Here is an 18,314-nt window from a genome sequence, read left to right as displayed (position 1 = left end):
CCATCATCGATCCCTATCCTGTGCAAGATTAATCCAGTCTCTGTCATCATATCCCACCTCTCTCAAATACATTTTAGTATTATCCTCCCATCTACATCTCGGCCTTCCCAAAGATCTTTTTCCCTCCGGTCTCCCAACGAACATTCTATATGTATTTCTGGATTCACCCATACGTGCTACATGCCCTGCCCATCTCAAACGTCTGGATTTCATGTTCCTAATTATGTCAGGTGAAGAATACAATGCGTGCAGTTCTGCGTTGTGTAATTTTCTCCATTCTCCTGTAACTTCATTCCCAAATATTTTCCTAAGAACCTTATTCTCAAACACCCTTAATCTCACACATTCTCTCAAAGTGAGAGTCCAAGTTTCACAACCATACAGAACAACCGGTAATATAACTGTTTTATAAATACACTCAGAGACAAAAAAAACCGGACACTTTAATATTTGCTGGTATTTTGCAAAACATTATCTTCTCATACAATATTATGGTAGCCATCTGTTGTTATGGAGACGTGTATACATTGTTGATTGTTTTTGCTTTTATAAACAAGCCATTACAACCAAATATTCCAATTTTGCTTTCGGAGTCTCAGCTATAACAATTTTGTCTCAACCATTTTGTGCTTCATTATCGTTATCATTCGTTAGTTCTTTATTTTTACATTTTCTGAGTTTAAGTGGGGTTGTAACATTTGTCTTAAAACACGATCCGACCTGAAGATGTGGCTCGAGCTGTAGCCCTTTACGATGATGGACGCAGTGTACATTACATTGCAAATGTTATGCATATGGCTAGAAGCACAACCCATGATGCCATAAAACGGTATAGAGAGACCCTAGAATATACCAGAAGACCAGGCTCGGGTCGTCCAAGAGCTACAAATCCAAATGAAGGCAGGTATATGGTGTTGACAGTTCTTAGGGAGCGCAACCTGCCAGCTACTAGTGTAGCCCAGCAATTTGTTAACATGCATGGACGCCCAATTTCGGCCAAAACAGTTAGAAGGAGGTTGAAAGCAAGTGGACTGATATCAAGTAGACCTGCAACTGGTCCCAGACTTCTCAGGATGCATCGAGTTGAACGACTGCGTTTTGCAAATGATCACAGGGATTGGAGAAATGGACAGTGGGGTTGTGTTCTGTTCACCGATGAGTCCCGTTTCAATCTGTGCTCACCTGATGGACGTGAAAGAGTTTGGAGAAGGAGGGGAGAACGATTTTCACAGTGTTGCATTTCCGAAAATGTGCCGTATGGAGGTGGTGGAGTGATGGTTTGGGCAGGAGTGTGTACGGATGCTCGTACAGAGTTGGTTTTTGTTGAAAATGGAAGACTAACAGCTGATAGGTATATAAATGAATGTTTGGCTGATCATGTTGTGCTATTTTGCCAATTTGTAGGCGATAATTTTGTTTTAATGCATGATAATGCACGGCCGCATATTGCCCATGCGGTCGGAGATTATCTCCAAGAAGTGGGAATCCATGTTCTTCCATGGCCAGCAAGGAGTCCAGACATGAACCCAATTGAACACGTGTGGGACATGCTGGGACGGCGTGTTAAGAATAGAGGACCGAGACCAGAATCGTTACAAGAGTTGAGGCGAGCACTTGGCGAAGAATGGGAACTTATTCCTCAAGAAGATATTGCTAACCAAATTGAGAGCATGCCAAGACGTATGGATGCAGTTATTCAAGCCAGAGGGGTAATACCCGTTACTAAAAAGAGTTTTTAATGTTTAAGGCACCATAAAAAACAGTTAGACCAAACGATGCCATAGTTATACGTCCTTTGTAATTTTTTGTAAATTTTCTCATCAGAGATTTTTTTTTCTTCAAATGTTGTCCTATAAGGTGCTAAATGAAACATTATTTTGTTTAAATGGGTTTTGTTTCATTTTGAAATAATTGGCAACAAAATACAAGCAAATATAGAAGTGTCCGTTTTTTTTTGTCCCTGAGTGTATTATAGCTGTAAGATTTTTTGACAGGAAACTAAATGACAAAAGATAAGAATAATATAATCTTTAATTAAAAATTGTAAAAAAAAAAATCTGTACAAAATAACTGAGGAATTAACAACACATTTTTAGCTCCAGAATACTAGCCAATTAAAGAAAGTATACTTCTGAATAGTTCATTCTCTATTTGCAACATTCTTTTACCCTTAAAACTAAAGAAAAAGGGCATCTTTTAACAACTTTAAATTAATATAACTCTGAAAATACTGAGAATAGGACACATGTTCATATGACAGTGTTTGCCCAAAATGTCTTCGGGAATATGCTCCATAAGTGACGGTAATTCGTCGTGAATCACTCTGTATACACCGTATAAAATTGAAAATTGAAGTGTAGCGAGGAAATGTGATCTAAGTATCTAAAAGTTGTTTGTCGGGAAAAAAGGAAATCAATATCTTGTGAACACTGTTGGAACGTACCTTTTCTTTTATTATTTTTTTTGTACGTTGTGTTCTCATGTAATGACAAAATAAATGTAAAGTGTCTACGATAGTGCGTAAAGTTGCATTTTACCCACTGTTATCAGTGCCTAAAGTGAGCCTTTAAAACACTAGTGCGTAAAGAGTAAGTAATCACTTCAAACACTGCTATTCATTTTACGCACTACCAAATAAAATGTAATATTCAATGTACAAACTTCATTCAGCAAGAAATTAATACATTGCTTCGATTTTTCATTACACGTAGGCCTAACACAAATAAGTAACAAATTTAACATTCATATCTACATTTTAGACCTTATTATTCTGAATTTACATGTAAGCCTAGTAGTCATTGTAACAAGACTGATGATTCAACTGTTTCTAACCGTTTTGTAGATTATATGGCGGGTTTAAATGGCCACGAAATCGTGAATATGAATAAAATAGGCTGCCATTCCATGGATACTTAATTATTAATGGTTCTGAATATAGATGGCCATGACATTATGATCTTATAACTTCTCCAACTTGAAAATATATTTATTTAATGTAAATATGTGCTATAGTACGAGAACATTGTATGACACACATTCGTAAAGTTATCTTTTTGGCCTTTTCTCACAAACTTTACACTCGTACCAAAAAGAGAACCTTTGCAAACTTGTATCATAAATAACTATTATATTTTCGTATTTACATTAGATAAATATGTAATTCTGTAAAAACATGACTATAATATAAATAATAAACACATAATTACTTTAATTTATGGAAAAGAATGTTTATTATGTAAAATAGAAGGCTCTATGAAGCAAAATAACAGGCGGGTATATCTGACCTCATGAACAGGAAATGTAATATAAACAAGATCGACAGGTTCCAAGTAAAAAAAAACTGAGTTGGGAGGAACAAGTCACTTATATTAAAATGAAAGCCTGAAAATCACTACATTTTTCTATGCGAATTTTTAAGAAAGCTAACCGAAAGTCAAAATAATTAGCATACATAACCCTTGTTCGTCCAATAATGGAATATGGAGTGGTAGGTTGGGATCCTTACAGAAAAAAAAAATTGATTAAATATGAAATGTCCAACCCACGACAGCAAAATGTGTCAAAATGGGGAAGGACTTGGCGAAGAGATGGAAAATGATCGAATCAAGACGACGAAAAGCGACATTTAGCGCATAAACCGACATCAATACCAGATTAGTGACACCATCATACTTATGCAAGACTAATCATATTATGAAGTTTACATACAGAAAACAAAGAACAGAAGTTGCAAAATTTTTCTGTGCAAACCGCACAATTGCAGACTGGAACAGATTATCTGCTGCAATCTTTCAGGGTGGTCCTCTCGAAATCAATACATTTAAGGAAAGATTGAAAAGGTTAGGCTGAGATTTAATGGTAATGTAGGTGTAATGTAATTACTTAAGTTAATGTGAAATTATTTATGTTAACATGTAATTAATTTGACATGTAAACTAATTAAGTTGACATGTAATTAAGATGAATTGTAATTACTTAAGTTGACAATGGTTGGGTTTAGTAGAAATAGGTTTACTTGTAAGTTAGGTTTACTTTTGTTTAAGTATGCTTTAATAATTATAGTTTAGTTTTTATTTATTATTATTTTAATGTTCACACACTTGAGATTGTCATTCGCCGTTAGTATTTATTTATAGTCTAAGGATTATTGCATTTAGTATTTATTACAGAGAGACAATTTTACATTTATTTTATTTCTGTAATTATTATAATGTTATATATTTTATACCACTGTCACTAGGAGTATTCCCAATTGCAGTGTTAATAAATAAATATATACATATATCAGTACAGAGACTCCCATTCCATCCGACAATTAACAAAATATCGTCTACATTTCATATATACAAGGTGTTAAAGAAATAATTGAAAATATTTTTGGGTAATAAAGGACAGTGATAGGAATAACAATCCCCTTTTACATTTTGGCATATCTCTCTCAATATCCGATAATTTCTCTCTTGTTACACTTTGCTAGTATCATATTCATTTTGGAACACAGCATAAAGGTATCAATAGATAATGACCTCTTGGTGAAGTACGACACTAAGCAAGGAACAATAAATGAGGGATACTGAAGAATGCACTGGAAGGAATGGTGAAAGGGAGAAGAGTTCGGGGCAGAAGAAGATATCAGATGATAGACGACATTAAGGTATATGGATCATATGCGGAGACAAAGAGGAAGGAAGAAAATAGGAAAGATTGGAGAAAGCTGGGTTAGCAGTTAAAGACCTGCCCTTGTACAGAACAGTATGAATGTATGAGTCGTCTCTTTACATAAGATACGTAATTTCTTACGAAGCAAAAAAATAATTCAACCCATCACAAGTAGTCCATGCGTGTATCAATTCCACATATCTCTCCATACTTTGAATTAATAATAATAATAATGATTTATTTTAGCTGGCAGAGTTAAGGCCGTAAGGCCTTCTCTTCCACTCAACCAGCAAAAAGTGTATATACATATGCATGAACTTACAAAGAATCCAACAATTTGATTTAGATGAGAGTTACATGTATACAAAAGTTATTTACAAATTAAACAACAAAATATTATGAACTATTAATTAAACACTGAAATAAACTGTGTAGCAGAATTAAACTAAAATACATAGAATGTTAATATATTTCAAATAATATTAGGTAATAGAAAGAGATTATTACGAGACAATTAAAATACAGCACAATCAGGATGATGTCTAAAGAAAAAAGTAACAATGTAGTCAGTGATAGTTTAAATCAGTATGATTGGTATGAATTAGGTAAGTGGGTAAAGGTATTCCATTGCTGAGGGGACATCTGGGGCGCTCAAGAAGTTTTGGCAACGAGAAAAGTTCCACTATCACCCGGGTTTGAATCCGGAACTTACCAGTCCGTAGCTAGTTGCTTTACCAACTGAGCTACCGAGCAGCTAATGAATTAGGTATTTTTGTGATTATTACGCATTTCTGATTAATTTTGTATTACCAGCTATTTTGCATTATATAAATTATAAGTATAGATAACATTGAAGGTAATACGTTGTACAATATTTGTTGTCCCTAACAGATTTGTATTAATATGGTGCTGCTACAAAAATGAAATTTGCTTACTTATTCTCTTCCTGTCTTTTATGCAGAATTTCAAATATTTATCATTAGCAGTTAAAAATATTTTCGAATCAAAAACAGTGACTGGGTAACGTTTTTGACAGATAGAGAATAATGGTGAATAAATTCCCCTGAAAAAAGTGTCTAATGCCCACCGAAATTCAACAATGTGTGTTGGATGTGGAGTGAGTTATGTTCCTTTATATCAATGGGTGGAGAATAAAATAGATGCCGCGATTTCAGACGTGAAAGAAAACATGCGAACACGTGAAGAAAGCAACTCGAGCACAGACTGTGTGTAGGCTTACTAAAAACAAATATTTACCGCGTGAATGATTTAACCATGGGAAATCGTCGGCTGACTACTAGACGCATTGCTGAAACAATAAGCTTCTCAAGTGGCACAGTTGGAACAATTAGAAATGAATATCTGGGTCCCTATTGAGTGTCTGACGGGTGAGTGTCAAAGATTTCGACTCGGGAAAGAAAAGCGTGCAAGACTGTTTGCTCTATTGCCAATTTGGCTTTATTCGAGGAGAAAAATCCCAAGTTTTCTTGTAGATTTGTGATAGTAGATAAAATATGGCTGAAACATAGATCTAAAGTTTAAATTCAAAGTACGGGTGGCAACATCGTGGATTTCCTCAACCTCGCAAGTTTCCACTACAGGCATCAGGAAGAAAGATTATGGTCGTGATATTCTGCTATGTTAAAGGAATCTTAATGATTGATTACTGAACTGAGTCAAACGATTACTGAGAAACAATGCGAACATGGTTGTACAGGGACATCATTTTATTTTTACTAACATTTCTAATATTAACTTGGCTATACCTTTGGATTAACGGTTGAGAATCGGAAACATCGTTTGCTACCCCCTTCCACGACTGGAGTTCGATGATACTGGCGTAAAATACAAACAAATCACTTTACTAGGTTAGGAGGGGAGAAAAGTAGTTCATTTACGTAAACTAGGAAATATCGCGATTTTGAGTTTGATAATTTTCATTAGGTTTTTGTTTAATCAAAATGCAGTAAAATATCAGCAATAAATGTTTTTACTCACGAATTGAGCTATCCATTCGGACGTATTCATTATGCAATGTATATTATACCGTTTACCGCACATTAGCCTACACTGTAGAGAATGAAGTTAAATTGAAAAATAACCATAATGTGGATATTTAAACGCATTTTTGAAAACGGTGGTCGTTCATTTCGATACAGGCTTCAGTTCTAATGTGCATATTATCGCACTACAGACTATTGTACCTAATTCCCATGACCAGTTTCGTCCTTCGTACTAGTAACTCATGTTGAAATAATTCTGTATCTACTCTATAAAAGAGTACGTACCTTACGTACTATAAATTCAATCTTCACTTCTGCCCGATCCGAAAAGGTAAAATTACCCAGACATGCTATCTACTGTCCGTCCAAGTGGTTTTGTCGCAGGGTCGTAGAAAGGGGGGAAATCACGTGACAGTTAATTACTTAACGAGGCCCTTTTATTTAAGTTATTTTAAACAGTTGTATAATATTACGTAGACGTCTAATTCCTAACAGAAATTAATGTTTACAGAAAAGAGCTAAGACAGCCCAACTACTAGCATTTACAGAGGGGCCAGCAGAAGCGGGTGGGGGAAACCGGGATGCGACGTAGGCAAACGGACGACAGTACCTTTGCGAAAATATGATTCAATATTGAAAGATCTTTCATCACTAGAAAACGCGAACATATTTCTGGAACGTACTATACTCACTAACTCAGTACTGCTTGATTGCATGTACGCGGCCTTGGTTCTGTGTTGAGAACGGTTGGAAGTTTACTAGTAGAGGGGGTGGGAATGAAGTACATTAAAAAATTCAGGTAAAATAAAAATTGAAGTAAAAATAAAATGATGTCCCTGTATCAAAGACAAAAGAATAGGGAAGATGTCTCCTGGAATTCTCTTCCGTCAAGACAACGCTCCTGCCTACAAAATTATCATTGCTATGAATGCAAGTCACAATGCTACATGCTGTTTACACGTCTCGTAAGTTGACAATAACACACGTTATCTAGTTGACATACTAACAAAAGAAAAACAGTACTGTTATGCTTGCGAGATTTAAAAAGAACAAAATTCTATTCAAGTATAAATTACATTTATAATATCTGAAGTGTAATCATAAATATGCACGTGCATCACGCTGTATTTTCACCGAGTTGACATGTTTATTTTATTATGTCCCATAAGTTGTGTTTTAAAAACAATTACCCTAATAATTCAAGAAGTTAAGTCATTTTCTGAAAGTATGTATGGCATGGCGCGTCCTCAGGTTACGGATAAAGGAAACGGCCTTCAGATATGGAGAGTAGCTGCGAATATATTGAATAAGCAGTCACGGACAGCCGACGCAGTACATCTCAAGTGAGCATATGACATTTTATGAAGAACTTTTAAGTTGGCCTACAGACAGCAATGCAACGTGCGATGAGAGAGAAAGAGTACATCTCAAGTGAAAATATCGGTTTCTCTTCATCATTCATGATATTTTCCTATTTTTGTTCCATTTATCTTATTTGTTCGTTGATTATGTACGATTTTCAATAAAGCAGTTCAAGAACGTAACTAAAATATCTATATTTCATTTGATTTTACTTGTTACCAAATTAATTTTTTTAAAGGGCGGCTTTTTTCATATTTTAAATCTAAACAAAATTACTTAAGGGGACATATGTGATTTTTAAAGCTTCTACAATTTTCATCCAAAATTTATGAATTTTAAACTACATAAAGAGGTCTACAGTACTATCATCTGTACAAAAGTTGGAGCCATTAGTGCTAATAGTTTTGAAATTATATTTTGTAAATATATATTTTTTTAAACTGACGTCAGTAAAAAAAGCTCCTTGCAACAAAGTTTTCAAAATGTTTAGTTCATATTGGCTCAGAAGCTTAAAAATAGTCATGGGAATATAAATTAATTGTTTTATTGAGCTGAGTCTAAACAGTGAGTCACAATAAATTTTTAAGTAGATTTTATTATTTTTTTTCACCATTACTTCACCATAGTGTCCCTTTAAAATCAACAAACAACCTAGTCTATCAGCTCACATGACCGGAATTACAATATATTTCCAGAGAGTTTTTTTTCAATTTCCCATAAATTTACTTTTTCCGACTTCTGTCTTTAAAAAAAGCCATTTCAAATGCTTATGGAAAGAATGCACTGTAAAACCGATTCTAAAACCATCCTCTGTCCAGGTATTTCTTCAATTCTCTGCACGATAACTAAGAGGAACATTATCACTCTTTATTTTATTATTTTTAAATTACCTACCGCACTGTTTGTCCTGTGAGTTTTTCTATTGTTAGTACAGAGAGACAAATTCCCTTCTTCTACTGATGGTATCGGTTTTCGTATATTATACTTCCGAAGTCAGTCATTCAGAGCAGAATATCAGTGTCAAGTGTGAATAAGCAACAACTGAGCGAGCTGTTCCGTGCCATTTATATTGAATGCGATTGATTTCGTGGAGATAATGTATTGACAAACAAACAAGCAAGGTAGCTAGCTATCAAACAAATAGTTATCTTGTACCGGTATATGTAAAGTCTTAAAAAAAAGTTTTGTCGCATAAACAAACAAACGAACGAACAAACAAACAAACAAGCAAGCAAGTTAGCTAGCTATTAAACAAATAATTTTCTTGTACCGGTATGTGTATAGTCTTAAAAAAAGTTTTGTCGCACAGATACTTCGCAAGTCCCAGAAAGGAGACAGTGCGCAAGATTAGACATACAACGAAACAAAACTAATTTCATTACCTCAACTAGTCCTTCTCTTGTGAACCAGGCCGCACGTCTTCTGACAATTCGCACTGCCTCCTTTCTGGGACTTATGAAGTATCTGTGCAACAAAGCTTTTTTATAAGACTGTATACAGACTGATTATTGAAATATGTTAAAATATTTTGTAGCATGTGATATTTAAATGATACTTGTAGGACATGATTTACATATAGTACACACATGTCACAGTGAGGTTTTAATGATTATATATAATTGAAACTAAACACGTCAGAGATGTATGTATGTATGTATGTATGTATGTATGTATGTATGTATGTATGTATGTATGTATGTATGTATGTATGTATGTATGTATGTATGTACATAAGTAATTTAACATAAGATCATGAACAGTATTCCGAATAACAGAATAGAAATCTAATAACTCGACGTTTTTACCGTTTATCGGAACATGCACGTATTAAATATTAACTTATCATCAGCATGATCGAGATATGCAACAAATTATCGTGTAAAGAACCTGCCTGATTTCCAGATTTCAGAAAATCTTGTAATAGTGGTTGTGTCATACTTTTAGAAATATAAACTAAGATAAAATCTCATCAAAAACTTTTTCCTTACATTTTTGACTATGTCATGATTGTACTTATGCAGTGTCAAAGTGTTACCATGGCAACTAAAACTTACTATTAAGCAAAGCCTGCATGGTTCTAGTAAAAAGAGAAGGTACGATAAAAATGTAAGGAAAAAGTTTTTGATGTCATTGTACAAATGTTTTGATTATACATATTCAAGCCAGTTATATTATGACAATATTTGTCATATGCATAACGTTTAAATGCTCATTTTAGCAACATTTAGATCATCTGTCATCATTTAGATAATAAAAGATAACTTGTACATTATTTTCCAATGTAGAATTATAAAACAGAACTAGGTCGACAAAATAATGTGAATAACAAGCGACATTTTAGAGGACTATTAATATTAAAATATTTCGGGATAATTTCATCTTCAGGTTCAGGATCAACCAAGACAAATCTTTAACGAGCAAGAGACAGTTAGTGCAGTATACTTTATTGTTGATTTTAATTTATTCAACTCTTGTATTAGCCTATGTTATATATATAATTATATAACGAAAGGTGACAAAATTTCGCAACTATCCTAGCCATGACCTTCCCAAGAACATAACTTGCACTTGTATCAGTTTTGCAGGGGTGTTCCTAAATCGTCGCTCGCAGCTACATGAGATGAGAGCAAAGGAACAGGTTTTTAAACTTTCTTCGTCTTCTTCTTTTTTTGTGGGAGAGGAAAAAGCGAAAATCCCTTCAGAGACGAGAGTAAGTTAAAGTGAAGCTTAACACCCTACATATCATCTTTATCAAGCACAACCACTCCGGGGGTGATAGAAGGGATGAAACTCCCCTCGTGCGAGCTGATTTACCTGCTACAAGGAACTAAGTTCCCACTGGGACGAGATTGAGATGTGTGACATGGAAAATGCGACTTCTTTGTTTTATCGACTCAATGTTTCTCTGAAGGATTTTTTTCATACTTCATTTTCTACCTTCTCATCACATGAAGCGCAATATTAGATTATGAGGTAGGCCTACGAACGGAATTATACTCTTGCAACTTACATCTAAATACAGAATAATGTTGAAATTCAGCTTATTTTATGTATTGTATTTTATCTTTAACTAATTGACAAAAATTGCTTATAATTACTGTTTATGAACCTATTCGTAAAGAATTGAGCTTTCACAAAAATAATTATGCTTCGTTGTAAGCTAGCAGCTACAAGTAATAAATTTTAATGGATCATATACTTTTCGAAACTATAATAATCATCATCATTATCATATTATTATTATTATTATTATTATTATTATTATTATTATTATTATCATCATCATCATTGCAATAATCATAATTTCATCCATTCAGCGTTCTGTTCAAGGACAGGTCTTTCACTGCAAACCCAGTTTTCTCCAATCTTTCTTATTTTCTGCCTTCCTCTTTGTCTCCTCATATGATCCATATAATTTTCTTAATTTTATTTCTATTTTATTTGGTTATTTTAGGACGCTGTATCGACATCCCAGGTTATTTAGCGTCTGAATGAAATGAAGGTGATAATGCCGGTGAAATGAGTCCGGGGTCCAGCACCGAAAGTTACCTAGCATTTGGTCGTATTGGGTTGAGGGAAAACCCCGGAAAAATCTCAACCAGGTAACTTGTCCCGACCGGGATTCGAACCTGGGCCACCTGGTTTCGCGGCCAGACGCGCGGATCGTTACTCCACAGGTGTGGACCTAATTTTCTTAATGTGGTCTATCATGTGATATCTTCTTCTGCCCGAAACTCTTCTCCCGTTCACTATTCCTTCAGTGCATTCTTCAGTAGGCAGTTTCTTCTCTGCCAGTGACCCAACCAATTCCTTTTCCTCCTCCTGATCAGTTTCAGCATCATTCTTCCTTCATCCACTCTGTCCAACACAGCTTCATTTCTTATTCTGCCTATCAACTTCACACGTTCCATTCTTCTCCATATCCGCATTTCAAATGCTTCTATTCGTTTCTCTTCACTTCGACGTAATGTCTATATTTTCGGCCCTATATAATGCCACACTCCATACAAAGCACTTCACTAGTGTCTTCCTTAGTTCTTTTTCTAGAGTTTCACAGAAGATGCACTTTTTTCTATTAAAAGCTTCCTTTGCCATTGATATTCTCCTTTTGACTTCCTGGTAGCGGCTCATGTTACTGCTTACAGTACACCCCAAGTATTTGAAGCTGTCCACTTGCTCTACTGCCTCATTTAGAATTCGGAAGTTTAGCTTCTTTATTTTTCTTCTTATGACTATCGTCTTCGTATTATTTGCATTTCTCTTCATTCCATACTGTTCACAACTGCCTTTCAGCTCCAGTAGCATATCCCTTAGTATCATCTCCTCTACTGCCTCTCCTGACTTAGATCAGTTAATAGAGAATTAGCAGGCAATAAGAATGGATGCAAGAAAGGAAGAAAAAAGAAAGAAAGAAGCAAACAAACAAACGAACGAACAAAGAGAGAGAAAGAAAGTCAGTCAGACTAAGTAGAATGTATGCTCGCTGGCTTTTCTAGGGCCGTACTCTCAATGGATCCTTTGCACTTAGGCTCACATTGGCCCATTTTATGTCCTGTATGTGATGATTTTTCCAATCCAACAGGTGGTCCACCTGACATTCGTCAATCCTACGCTGACAGGTGGATCATCCTATCTCATCCCTAATAAACGCAGATCCCATCCGTGATAAACCCCAGGGTGGGAGTTCCAAACTCTTAACTCTGTAACGAAACCCGACTATCCTGAAGTCTTCACCAAAGCCTTTTTTTTTAACTATTTCGGATGATAGATGAAATGAGAGAAGGTTGGAGTACGGTCGCGAAATGAAAGAGGGACACCGGAGTACCCCGAAAAAAAAAAAAAACTTTTCTACAACGTTTCTTTTGTCCACAACAAATTCCTTCACGACCAGACCGGAGTATATGATTCTAGGGCGTCTAGATGGAAGACAGCGCGCTAGTGCCGAGCTACAAACGATGTCAAATGGGACAGATAGACAGACAGACACGTAAAAAGGTGAAAAAATTACACAGGAGAGACGATAGATTTTATTCATTACATACGATATTCACTTATATGAAGTAGATTATGCAGACAAGTAGGTATATAGACAGGTATGCAGGTAAGTAGATAGACAAGGCAGGTAGGCAAGTAGATACGGTAGATAAACAAATTTTATCTGAAGAAGAAACCTTCTCGTTTCTTGAGTCGGTATCCTACGGCACAGTAAAATTCTCTATTTGATTACGATTAAAAATACTTTGTTCTTGCTCCTAATAAAATTGTACGTATAGTGACATTAAAATGGAGCTTTAGATTTAGCGTTTCGTAATGTTTTCCTTTTCTTGTAAATGAAAGATGTACATAGGGTTAAATTATGTATTACTTAAAATAACATCAAGTTTAACTGTAATGAAATGGAAAATAGTTAAAGAACTGTTAAAATAGTGGAAGTGGATGCTGAACGTCGTCATTTACGAAGCGGTGACTTTTAGGGCGATTGTTATCATTGAATATAGTAAGAACACGAGCTGATGCAGTGATAATCTTTTCTATCACTTGCTGCTGTTTTAATAAATAATCATTATCACGACGGTAACATTAATTATCTTCCCGTTATAAATTCTGTTCACTTTATATAACCATATTCTTACAATGTACGAGGGAGAGTCAAAAAGTAATCTTAATAATTGTTTTATTAATTGAATATGTACAATAAGACTACAGACATTTCATCACTTTTCAACATAGTCTCCACTACGTTCAGTGCAAGCGTTCCTGTTATACTATATTGAAAAGTGATGAAGTGTTTGTAGTTTTATTGTACATATTCAATTAATGAAACAATAAATTATTAAGGTTACTGTTTGACTCTCCCTCGTAGTTAATGTTTGAAAATGTTTTATTCTGTATGTTCGTGCGTCACAAAATGTTAAGTAAATAAGTTCAAATATAAGTATAAGTGATAGAGGAACATTGCACTGTGTGATTTTAATTGAAATTAGTTTTATTACAGTGAGAAGATAAGCCTGACAATATCAACGACTAAATACCTCTCACTGAGGTATGACGCTAACCGAGTTCTGTGTTTATATGAGTGACTTAGCTTGGATTCATCGAGGACCGAACTCGGGTCGGCCCGTTGTACAGGCTAGGAATAATGGAATGAAATTGAATTTCGGGAGGAGGGTACTAATCTTTCAAGATCTATTGTGCTAACCCTCAAGCTAGGCTTATTCCCAAAGCCACACCGGCTGACTACACTAAGGTTCGATGCGTAACTAAGTTTCGAGCAGGCAAACCCACTCTCCCCAGGCCAGCCCCCTCCGTGCGTCGCCAGTCGGCGTTCGGGGAATATGACGGAATTGAGAAATGTTGACGGTATAATATAGATGCCTGGTATGAGGAAACGGGAGAAACCCGAGAAAAATTCAGACTACGAACTTGTTCGTCACGAGATCACCCCAAGTCTGACCGAAACTCGAACTCGCACCACCTGCGTGACAGACTGGAGGTCTGACCACTCATACACCGCAGAGATTTGCACAGACTTACTTTGACTCGAACAGTATGCGATGATTAAGTCCGACAGGTGGCGTGGGTGGCTTTCGTGAATCCGGTGCCGACAGGTGGGCCATTCGCTTCGTCTCTGACAGAGTCAAGTCCCATCCCCAAAAGACTACCTGAAAAATTTCAGGGTCGAAGCACTTCCTATATCAACATCGGAATCCCGTACTGCCCCCGAGACTTCACCTCACAGTCAGTCTATTTTTAACAGTTTACTATTGCAGATGAGTGATAAAATGAAGAAGAGCTGGTGGAATGACAGAGGGAAACAAGAGTACCCTGAGAAAACACTCTAAAACGTCTGTTTTGTCAACCACAAATTCCATTACATTTTCACCGGGTAAAGAACTCTGCCGCATGAATGGAAGACCAGCTCGCTAGCGCTTGAGTCCAGATGCGGATCTATGAGTGACATTTGACTTTTAAGAGGGTGTTAATGGAGGAATGAACATTCTTTAATATGGAAAAACAAATGATTAAATACGAGTGTGAAGACTTTCATAAACGTTTTTGAATCATAGTGTGTTTTCTGGTCGTTACAGCAAACGGTCGCCACGATTGAAAGTTGATTTTACTGAATCCAGAGTTGCCAATCTAGATATATTTTTTTAAGTTGGTTATTTAACGACGCTGTATCAACTACTAGGTTATTTAGTGTCGATGAAATTGGTGATAGCAAAATGGTATTTGGCGAGATGAGGCCAAGGATTCGCGAAAGATTACTTGACATTCACTTTACGATTGGGAAAACCTCGGAAAAAACTCAACCAGATAATCAGCCCAAGCGGGGATCGAACCCGCGCCCAAGCGCAACTTCAGGCCGACAGGCAAGCGCCTTAACCGACTGAGCTACGTCGGTGGCTCAACCTAGATATGTTGAAATATTACAAATATATCCTCTAGAGTTGTAATGAAAACCACTGTTTCTACGTCTGCTACAATTCTACAATACATGTAAAATTCATACCAAAACGCAGTGTTAGTTTACATTATACGAAACAAATCACTGCATTTGAAATGTACTCAAATTTATTTAAGGGGTTAGGTTAGGGTGACCAGATTCACATCGATACAAAAGAGGACACAAAGCTTCGAAAAGGAGGACATTGTTCAAAAACAGAACAGAAAATATGTACTTAGATTTAGGTTCAGGCCCATATTAGGTCTGTACTTCAAATTACATCAATTTCTATTTTATTACAAAATAATTACAGTACGGATTTAGGCTTATATAATACTTAAAAGTATGTTAATATCTATTTTATCACAAAATAATTATGATAAAACTTAATAATGATTTTAGAGTTAGCTACATATGTATGGAAGTCTGATCGTTGGCAAAGACTATATTCCGTCGATGCTGCTTCCGCCTAAAGGCAAAATACTTGAAAAAGGTGTCAAATCAGATAATTTCAAAATACCAGGCATGCATACAGAACATTTCTTGGTTTTTTAAAAATCCACCCTGACCCCGGACAAAGGCCTAAAAAGGAGGACATGTCCAGACAAAAGAGGACGTCTGGTCGCCCTAGTTAGGTGCATCTTACAGGAGTAAAACTTTGGAAATATTCAACATTGTTTTGCTCCATTACTGTAACTTGTACAATAATGAAAACTGATAGGTGTAAAACATTATCCTTCTGATAGCCTATATGAAAAAATTACAATAAAATATACTTATATGTTTTTTCAAAATCCAAAATGATGGCAGTTCACTGTGAAGGGATGAAGTGTTTCTGTCATAACCAGGCAGAGCATTTTCGTTCTCAAATAAGTTACGCAAGTTATCGGTTAATATATCCTGGAGTTTTAGAGTTGAAACTCTGGCCCTAAATGCTTGTCAGGACGCTACGAAAGGTATAACCTAGTTCGGTACATAATAATAATGGAGCATGGCAACTGTAAATGGGATTGCTACTAAATTGAAATGGTCTGTGCAGCTATTTTTTAACCACATAAACGCACTAACACTGCGAAACTAGCTCTGTACAAAATATTAGTGCTGCATATGACAGGAAATATAATTATATCGATAATAATACTGAACTGGTAAATAAAATATATAATATAGAACATAATACTAAACATGATACACATTAACTGCAAATACTCTATATATAATATATACAATTAATTCATTTAACGAAATCAACTCCGTTACGGTGAACAAAAACATATATTCTGAGATTATGAAATTCATATCTTTTACTATAAGTGCCAGTAAAAATTTGTTTAAGCTAAGAAATTGTTCTTCCTACATCACATGACGTTACAGGGACACAATAATAACAAAAATCAATATACAAATTATCAATATTTACATTTTACACAATATATACAAGTAACTCATTTATCAAAACCTATTCCGTCGCTGTAAACGAAAACATATATTCTGAGGATATGAAATGCAAATCTTTTACGAACATCACATAACATTTATTCAGACCAAATTGAAAGAATGTTCTTTCTACGTCATATAGCGTTACAGGAGCATATTTATGATACATTATATCATTGTTATTTAATGACCCCATGCGTACCTGCTTGCAATTTTATCCTGCTTATGCATCCACGTGACGTAATACGTGTACCAGAGTAAACTACTCGATCAGCTGCACGGTTGGAAACAGAAATGCGCTGCCTGGTCATTACTCATACAGTTTTCAACTTTTCCATGTTGTCTCTCTTTTATTTTATTGCTGAAACTCATGTTTGCAATATCATGCTCTTTTAATTACATTTCTTAATAAATAATACTTTTTTATTTTCTCTCCTCCTATCAAGCTTTTTTCTTTTCCCGTTCCTCAATTTTTTTTATTTCGTGCCAATTTGCAATTTCTGTTTTCGATCAGATATACGAGGTCGGATAATAAAGCAATGAGATTGGTTTAAAAACACTTTTACTTACATCTTTAAAACCAACTATAACGTGATCACCTTCAAAGTAGTCCTTGAGACTGAACACACTTTGCGCAACGGTGCTGCCACTGTTGGTAACAGCTGTGAAACTCATCTTTTGAGACACTGTTTAATGACTGGATTAGGCTACAGCCTTTTGGGCGTCTTCTGTTGTTTCAAAATGGCTTCCTTTCACAGCTGTTTTCATTTTGAGAATAAGAAAAAGTCGCATGGAGCAAGGCCGGGTGAATATGGAGGCTGCGGCAATGCTGAAACAGATCAGCAGCCACATTTCTCCGTTCATCTCGCTGTTGCCCGATGAGATTTTTTGGAACAATTTTTGCACAAATTTTTCTCATGCCCAGGTCTTCAGTTAGAATGAAGCGAATAGTTTCCTGATTCATGTTCAATTTGTGTGCTATGATTTTGGCTGTTAATGGCCTATTAATTCGTACAACTTGATGTACCCTGGCAATGTTGTCATATGTTCTTGCAGTTGTTGGCCGCCCACTCCGGTATTCATCTCCAACATTGCTTCTGCCCTCAGAAATATTTTATGCCGTCGGAAAGTTTGTTCTGGTGACATTTTCACCGAGTTTCACACAAAACAAGATGGCATATTCCTGCGCGATATTATGCGATTCCATTTTATTGACGAGGAGCAAACACACAACTCCACTATTCAAGCAGCTGCTTCACACTTACGGCATGCAGGGCGGTGCCAGTTGGATTTCGGATAGAGGAAGGATCAAGCTCAAACTTATCTCTGGTAGAGGCTGCAGGGTTGCCTCATCAGGCGGGAAAAAAAATCAGTCTCATTACTTTATTGAGCGACATAACTGAGAT

At 35.7% G+C, this 18,314-nt stretch overlaps 1 protein-coding gene across 1 annotated transcript in view; it reads right to left on the bottom strand.

The window, feature by feature from the left end:
• The window catches only part of LOC138715730 (uncharacterized), a 102,453-nt gene extending 84,870 nt beyond the window's left edge, over positions 1-17,583 (bottom strand). The window contains exons 1-3 of the mRNA XM_069848788.1: positions 17,479-17,583; positions 14,559-14,686; positions 9,407-9,488 (exon numbers count right to left, since the gene is read on the bottom strand). Coding sequence (XP_069704889.1) covers positions 9,407-9,488; positions 14,559-14,686; positions 17,479-17,583 — 315 coding nt within the window. The remainder of the gene's footprint in view (positions 1-9,406; positions 9,489-14,558; positions 14,687-17,478) is intronic.
• Positions 17,584-18,314: the final 731 nt, after the last annotated feature.

The sequence above is a fragment of the Periplaneta americana genome, chromosome 15 (assembly GCF_040183065.1).
Source record: "Periplaneta americana isolate PAMFEO1 chromosome 15, P.americana_PAMFEO1_priV1, whole genome shotgun sequence".
Lineage (NCBI taxonomy): Eukaryota > Metazoa > Arthropoda > Insecta > Blattodea > Blattidae > Periplaneta > Periplaneta americana.
The sequence above is the reverse complement of the archived record's forward strand: the minus strand, read 5'-3'. Positions and strand labels throughout refer to the sequence as shown.